Source organism: Propithecus coquereli, unplaced genomic scaffold (genome assembly GCF_000956105.1).
Source record: "Propithecus coquereli isolate 6110/MARCELLA unplaced genomic scaffold, Pcoq_1.0 Scaffold63, whole genome shotgun sequence".
Lineage (NCBI taxonomy): Eukaryota > Metazoa > Chordata > Mammalia > Primates > Indriidae > Propithecus > Propithecus coquereli.
Window position 1 is genome coordinate 3,592,384 of NW_012152285.1, and position 8,580 is coordinate 3,600,963.

At 32.0% G+C, this 8,580-nt stretch overlaps 1 protein-coding gene across 1 annotated transcript in view; it reads left to right on the forward strand.

Annotated features, from left to right (window-relative positions):
- Positions 1 to 7,588, forward strand: part of PTEN (phosphatase and tensin homolog) — a 90,745-nt gene extending 83,157 nt beyond the window's left edge. The window contains exons 7-9 of the mRNA XM_012659721.1: positions 568 to 734; positions 3,157 to 3,381; positions 6,495 to 7,588. Coding sequence (XP_012515175.1) covers positions 568 to 734; positions 3,157 to 3,381; positions 6,495 to 6,680 — 578 coding nt within the window. The 3' untranslated portion in view covers positions 6,681 to 7,588. The remainder of the gene's footprint in view (positions 1 to 567; positions 735 to 3,156; positions 3,382 to 6,494) is intronic.
- The last annotated feature ends 992 nt before the right edge of the window (positions 7,589 to 8,580 follow it).

The following is an 8,580-nucleotide window of genomic DNA, read 5'->3' on the forward strand; positions in this document are numbered from 1 at the left end:
ATGAATGATGGTTAATATTTTTACAAATATTTACATTTGTGTTTATGGAGTTTATTATAAGTTCTTTATAGGTTAGATTCTCTTTCTTCTCTTGAACATGTAATAATATATATTTTGTGATTTTTGTTACGTACTAGAGACTTCAAAATACTACAGCAAATACCTGTTTAAAAGTTACCTTTTATGCAGTTCACATGTGTCAGAAAATTATTTTATCACTTTTAGTGCTTAAAGTAATTTATATTAGGATTTTTAGCATAATTTTAATGTTAAAGTTTTGATGTTCTGTTGCTAGAAATCTAATCTTGGGATTTGCTATTCATGAAATAGAAATTGATTTTTATACCAGTAATAGAACCTTTTTTGAAGGTTCAGATTGGAGGAACTCTTGCATTGATTATATTTTTTATCTAATTTATTTCCATTGATTTGTTTTAGATCAGGATTACAGATACAGAATCACTATTTTATGTATATTGCTGATATTTATCATTAAAATCACTTTGACAGTTTGACAGTTCAAGGCATTTCCTGTGAAATGATACTAGTATGTATTTAACCATGCAGATCCTCAGTTTGTGGTCTGCCAGCTAAAGGTGAAGATATATTCCTCCAGTTCAGGACCCACACGACGGGAAGACAAGTTCATGTACTTTGAGTTCCCTCAGCCATTGCCTGTGTGTGGTGACATCAAAGTAGAGTTCTTCCACAAACAGAACAAGATGCTAAAAAAGGTTTGCACTTTACTTTTATTGAGAAAAATATCCAAAATAGCCATATTTTGAAGAGTAACCTGGGATCTTCTGCTTAAAGCTTTTGGTTAGGCAGAAACCATTCTGTAAGGAGAGATTAAAGGAAATATTTTATTTTATGACTGACATCTAATGAACTATAATTAGTTTTCTATTAGACTTTGATTACTGTAGGATTGATGAGACATTATATTGGTAAATAATCCTGTTAGAAAGAAAAGGCCAGATGGCATTGTATATGAGATGAATTTTCCTTAACAAGGATGGTTAATTAGCTGAGACCATAACTTTAAAAAAAAACTTTGTTCTGTTGGTAGAAATAAGATCTGTTCTGTGGTCTTATATAATGACACAAACTACTTTTTCCTCCATTGTGGTTTATGTTTTTTAAGACTGAGTTATTTTCTATTTAGCTTCCTCAGATTTACTGATTATTTAGCTTTTTTAGCTGAGAGAGAACTTGGTATGAAGAGGAAATAATAAAAAATGAAAAAAATGTGATATTATTCAAATATGGAGGTTTAGAAAGTTAGTGAGGTTTGTATTTTACTGAGCTATATTTAGAGAAGGCAAGAGCTCATTTTAAAATAAACTATCTTGGTTTAAAATATTAAATATGACTATTTAAAGTGAGCCTAGGTGCAAAATTTTTAGATAGTAATGAAGAAAGGCACTAGCTAGCTTTATGTATTGTTGTTGCCTTGGTGTGTGTTAGATAGTTAGCATATTGCCGATCTTCAGACATTCTTAGTAATAAGATTGATTTAGTTTTTTTTATTTTTTGATCTTTTTCTTTTGAAATAAAATAAGAGGAAATTTCATTTACTGCAAAAATTTTAAATGCTACTTTGACTTTATCCAGAAGTCAAAGAAATATGATTTCCTTTATCCAGAATCCAACTAGCTAGAAAAACCACAAAATATTAAACTGATTTTTTTTCACCAAAAACCCATTTCCTGCCTTTTCTGTATAAATCAAAGTTAAATATATCTTAGTAACTCTGAAAAGTTACTTTTTATTCCTGGAAGTGTTAGCAAATGTTTTAAAATTCAGATAATTAGTAAGTTCGGGTTTTTTTCCCCCTATGCATAATATTTAATACACATAAAATTTTATGTTTTGCATTTTAAAAGTCACCTGCATTACTATTTCCCTACACCTTTAGAATGTACTAATTCTTGTTTCAGTTCTCGTCACCAGTACTTAACAATAGCACATTTAAAATTGATTAAATTAAATATTTGTAATGTCTGTGTGTCTTGGATTACATAAATTTCCTTTTTAATTTTCCTGCCTTATTTAAATGTCTGCTGTGATTTAAATAAATGAAAACAATTTTAGTATAATAAATACACATAAGGAATGCACATTTTTGGAAACTTAAATATTATTAGCTTATTTTCTTCTGGCTCTAAGTAACATATAATCACTAACTCAATGACTTTGCTAAAATAATTGAAATTAACAAAGTAACTTGTCATATATAAAATCACCTTGCTAGGTTCTATTAAAAGATATAATGAAATTTTAAAGCATAGATCCTTAAGGGTCTTAACTTCTTGGAGAAAAACACAAAACTTGAAGATCAATTAGAATAAAAGATTTAAAGTGCAGTTTAAGGCACCAGATAAGATGTCACAAAGCTTTACATCATTAGTTTTCAAATGATTCATACAGGCCAGATTTCTATGTTGGTCAATAAAGGTTTGAAATTACGAACTTCTGTGGTTTTTGATTAAGAAAGCTTCATACTATTACAAAGTGATTTTTTTTAAGAATAGGCATTTTATGACATAATAAGAAATCAGAAGCACTCCTTCCTGCCCCCCTCATATTTTATTATGAAAGTTTTCAAGCACACATTGTCATGTAAGAAACTGGAGCCACTTAAGTTTTTATTGCCATAAAAGTAAACATGTATTTGTCATGCTTCATCAGGGAAGTTGCATTAACCTTCCAAGAACTTTTGTTAAAATAAATCTTGGAATATAGCTCATTTGAAATATGGAAAAAATTAAATTTGTACATGAATTTTGTTTGTACATACAAACTCAAAACATTTTTTAAGCTAGTATTAGAATAGAAAAGAGGTATTTTACTTGAAATTTTAAGATAAAAGTAAGTTATCTTAGTTTTTGAGATTATATTTGTGGTCTAAAAATGAGTAAAGGAAAAATCGTATGTGAAGGAGAATACAGTAGATAACCCATAGATTGCCATATAATAGTCTTTGTGTTTACCTTTATTCAGAATATCAAATGATACATAGTTTCTTTTGTTGACTTCTTGGGGGAATTGTCAAATAAAGGTGACGTAGTTTCTTTTTTAAAAAAACAAAAAATCATTTAATAAAAAAATAAGTCTTTCTTTTTCTTTCTTTCTTTTTTTTTTTTTTTTTTTTAGGACAAAATGTTTCACTTTTGGGTAAATACGTTCTTCATACCAGGACCAGAGGAAACCTCAGAAAAAGTAGAAAATGGAAGTCTATGTGATCAAGAAATTGATAGCATTTGTAGTATAGAGCGTGCAGATAATGACAAGGAATATCTAGTACTTACTTTAACAAAAAACGATCTTGACAAAGCAAATAAAGACAAGGCCAATCGATACTTTTCTCCAAATTTTAAGGTCAGTTAAATTAAACATCTTGGGGAGTTGGTAGTGACTTTTGTATATGTGTGTGTATGTGTATGTTTTTTAAACCCATCTATCTTAAGTGAGGAAGTGTGTGTTTTATTCTAGGTGTATAGCTGATGAAGAACTTGCTTGACTAGTTTTCAAATTATGTGTTACTTAGAAGCAGTGGTTATGTAGCTGTAACCTGAAGGTTTCAAATGAAATACCCTGATACACACAGAGTCAAAAGAGCTGCATTTTTTTCTTACCCAATTCTTTGTTGTTGTTTGGTGAAATATGGTGCAGAGGTACAGGAGGGGAGTTAAGTGAGTAGGATATGAGTTAGGAATGGAGGGAGAAAAAAATGGATAGAACTCAGTCATTTGTGAATGATTCATATGGAATGTTTTTACTGCTTCCACTCTTGTCTCCTTTCCAATTTAGTCTCAACTCTTTAGAGTGATCTTGATTGTATCACTCCTGTTGACACTTTATAAAGAGCCTGTGGTTTTTTTACCAATGATCTACAAGGACCTGCATAGTTTAGCACAGGCCTCCCCTCCTACATCAACTCAAGCCACCTTCTCTCCTTGCTCCCTGAGATTCAGCTGTACCGGTCTCTCTTCAGATCTTCACAGTGCTAAGCTTCTGCCTCTGATCTTTCCGGTTCTTTTCCTTCTCCTCGTACCTTTCCACCCCTGTCTTTCCCCTATCCTTCACGTGGCTGTTCTCATATTTCCACCCTTAGCTTCAATCTCATCATCTTTGAAAGGCCTTCTCTGATTGTCCTGACCTTTTATTCTTTTTTAAAAACTCTTTCTATTAATATTTACTCATTGTTTCTTGTTTCATTGTCATTTCATTGTATCTTTGTTCCATTTTTGTCTATATGTGATATGTGTGTATGTATGTTTCTATTTATAGATAAAAATTCTTCAGATTAAAAAAAAATCTGATATGTAAACACTCCCAAATGGTTATCATTTTTTCTTCCCCTTTCCTATTTCTTATTTTACTTGATTTTTTCCCCTCCTATTCACCATACTCTTCTCCTTTCTCTTATTTTTTTATTCTATTTTTATAACATATAACAAACCTAACCATAACTTATAAGCATAAGAATATTGCTAGTCATACTTCTAAAAAGTGAGGAGGGAGCCCTACAGATTTTAAGCAAAAATAGATCTAATGTTAAATGCCTTTAGATCTTAAATTTATTTTAAGAATTTCAAAGTCTCCTCTTTATTTTTAATTGACACATAATTGTACATATTTTGGGTTGCAGAGTGATATTTCTGTACATGTATATAATGTGTAGTGATCAAATCAGGTAATTAGCATATCCATCACCTCATGTATCATTTCTTTGTGTTGGGAAAATTCAAAATCCCCTAGCTATTTGAAAATATACAATACGTCATCTCTAACTATAGTCTCCTCACAGTACTACGGAACACTAGACCTTATTCCTCCTGTCTAGCTGCAGTACTGTTAACCAGCCTCTCCCTGTACTCCCCTCACCACTACCCTTCTCACCCTCTAATAACCGCAATTCTACTCTCTACTTCTATGAGCTCAACGGTTTTAGCTCCCACATAAGAGTGAGAAAATACGGTATTTGTCTGTGCCTGATTTACTTTACTTAACAGTGTCCTCCAGGCTAGTCATTTCTGTTAGAATCATCAGGTTTCCTCTCCTTTCTCTAAATCTGCATTTTTCTCAACCATTAGCTTTTAAAGTGTCTTTTTCCTTCTAGTTTTATTTTCTGTTTTAATATTGGAAGATGTTTTATATTTGTGATTATAAATGAAAACTTTGTGTTATTAGTAAACATTTTAAAATGTCATATTGTGGTAAGCGCTATGAAAATAGAGATGGGATAGAGAGTAGTCTTGGTGTGTGTTTTGTTTTGTTTGTTTTTTAAGCTAGGATGGTTACAGAAGGCCTGACCAAGCAGGTGACATTTAAGCAGAGGTATAAATAATACTAGTGAGCTATACAAAGGGAAAAAGAGGGAAGAGTAGAGATGCAAAAGCCCTGAGACAGGAATGAGCTTGTCAATACGTATATGAGAAGTGATAAGTCATTTTAACTAAAACAGAGTGGACAAGAAACCCAGCCCAAGTGTGAAGATATTAGAGTGCTTTCACTACAGGAAAGATGTAATCTGAGTTTCCTCTGTAAACGTTCACTCTGTTCATGCCATTAAAATAAAGACTGGAGAGGAAAGTAGGGAGGGGAACAAGAATGGAAGCTGGGAGATAGTTAAGAGGCAGTTGCAGTGGTTCATTAAAGGTGATAGATTGTGGTTACTTGGACTAAAGTAGTGGCAGTGCGGGGTAACAAGCTGTCAAATTAACTTAACAAATTTACTGATGGAGTATGGATGTTGGTTGTAAGTGAGAAGAATTGATAATGACTCTTGAATAATAGGGGAGGGACTGTTAATATAATTGCATGAGAAAGGGATTTGAATTCAGATCTGATTTAAATCTCACATCTACTGCCTACCAGATATGTGGCCTTTACCACATATCCCTAACCTTTCTGGGCCTTAACTTCCTCTTCTTTAAAATGCAAATACCAAACATGTAGGGTTGTTTTGACAATTAGTTTGTGCATATAAAGGTTCCTGGCCTGTTTAGACCACTATATAACGTTAACTTCCCTTTTCACACTTTAGTTGAAGTTTTTAAGGCTAATGGATCCTAAACATCATAGTTGATCACATATTTTGTGTAGTGTTGTTTATATAAAAAAATACGTTGAATTTCAGACAGGTAGTAAGAAAAACATTCTTTTGGAACTCAATCATTTGTGAATTGAATTTTGTAACTGAAAAACTATTGATAACCTTCAATCTTCATTTCTTTTGTAGAATTATTTAGTTAATGCTTGCAGTTTATTTTTTTTAAATAATGTATTAAAATCATCTTTTAAGTACATAGCAAGAAAGAAAATTTAGGAAATCCTAAGAAGTCATTTAAAAGGTAGTTGCCTTCTAAAGATCATGCTTGTTATTAATAGTACTTAAAAATTAATCTGTTAAAAATATATATCTTCACTAAATAATTTAAGATTAGTCAAATTTGTGGATTTTCATTTTAAATTTTTTCTTTCTCTAGGTGAAGCTGTACTTCACAAAAACAGTAGAGGAGCCATCGAATCCAGAGGCTAGCAGTTCAACTTCTGTAACACCAGATGTTAGTGACAATGAACCTGATCATTATAGATATTCTGACACCACTGACTCTGATCCAGAGAATGAACCTTTTGATGAAGATCAGCATACACAAATAACAAAAGTCTGAATTTTTTTTTATCAAGAGGTATAAAACACCATGAAAACAAACTTGAATAAACTGAAAATGGACCTTTTTTTTTTTTTAATGGCAATAGGACATTGTGTCAGATTACCAGTTATAGGAACAATTCTCTTTTCCTGACCAATCTTGTTTTACCCTATACATCCACAGGGTTTTGACACTTGTTGTCCAGTTGAAAAAAGGTTGTGTAGCTGTGTCATGTATATACCTTTTTGTGTCAAAAGGACATTTAAAATTCAATTAGGATTAATAAAGATGGCACTTTCCCATTTTATTCCAGTTTTATAAAAAGTGGAGACAGACTGATGTGTATACGTAGGAATTTTTCCTTTTGTGTTCTGTCACCAACTGAAGTGGCTAAAGAGCTTTGTGATATACTGGTTCACATCCTACCCCTTTGCACTTGTGGCAACAGATAAGTTTGCAGTTGGCTAAGAGAAGTTTCTAAAGGGTTTTGCTACATTCTAATGCATGTAATTTGGGTTAGGGGGATGGAGGGAATGCTCAGAAAGGAATATATTTTCTGCTGGACTCTGGACCATATACCATCTCCAGCTATTTACACACACCTTTCTTTAGCATGCTACAGTTATTAATCTGGACATTTGAGGAATTGGCCGCTGTCACTGCTTGTTGTTTGTGCATTTTTTTTTAAAGCATATTGGTGCTAGAAAAGGCAGCTAGAGGAAATGAATCTGTATTGGGGTACAGGAATGAACCTTCTGCAACATCTTAAGAATCCACAAATGAAGGGATATAAAAATAATGTGGTCATAGATAGAAAACACAGCAACAATGACTTAACCATATAAATGTGGAGGCTATCAACGAAGAATGGGCTTGAGACATAAAAATTTGACAATGATTTATTAAATATGTTTTCTCAATTGTAATGACTGCTCCATCTCCTGTGTAATCAAGGCCAGTGCTAAAAGTCAGATGCTATTAGTACCTACATCAGTCAACAACTTACACTTATTTTATTAGTTTTCAATCATATACCTGCTGTGGATGCTTCATGTGCTGCCTGCAAGCTTCTTTTTTCTCATTAAATATAAAATATTTTGTAATGCTGCAAGGAAATTTCAATTTGAGATTCTACAGTAAGCGTTTTTTTCTTTGAAGATTTATGATGCACTTATTCAATCCAATAGCTGTCAGCCGTTCCACCCCTTTGACCTTACACATTCTATTACAATGAGTTTTGCAGTTTTGCACATTTTTTTAAATGTCATTAACTGTTAGGGAATTTTACTTGAATACTGAATACATATAATGTTTATATTAAAAAGGATATTATTTGTGTTAAAAAGGAAATTAGCATTGCAGTACATTTTCCTAACACTGCACAAATAAGACATTTAATTTTTCAGTAGAAATTGTCCTACATATGCTTTATTGATTTGCTATTGAAAGAATAGATTTTTTTAATGTGCAGTGTTGTATCATTTCTTCATAGTGCTAGAGTTGGGACTAGGGCTTCAATTTCACTTCTTAAATATCATCATATATTTGATATGCCCAGACTGCATACAATTTTAAGCAGAGTACAACTACTATTGTAAAGCTAATGTGAAAATACTATTAAAACGGATTTTCTCCAGAAATTTGGTGTCTTTCAAATTATACCTTGATCTTGACATTTGAATATCCAGCCATTATATTTCTTAATGGTGTAAAATTCCATTTTCAATAACTTATTGGTGCTGAAATTGTTCACTAGCTGTGGTCTGACCTAGTTAATTCACAAATACAGATTGCATAGGACCTAATAGAGCAGCATTTATAGAATTTGATGGTAAGTAGATTAGGCAGAACTTCATCTAAAATATTCTTAGTAAATGTTGACATATTTTCCATACCTCATCAGTTTCATTCAACAAAT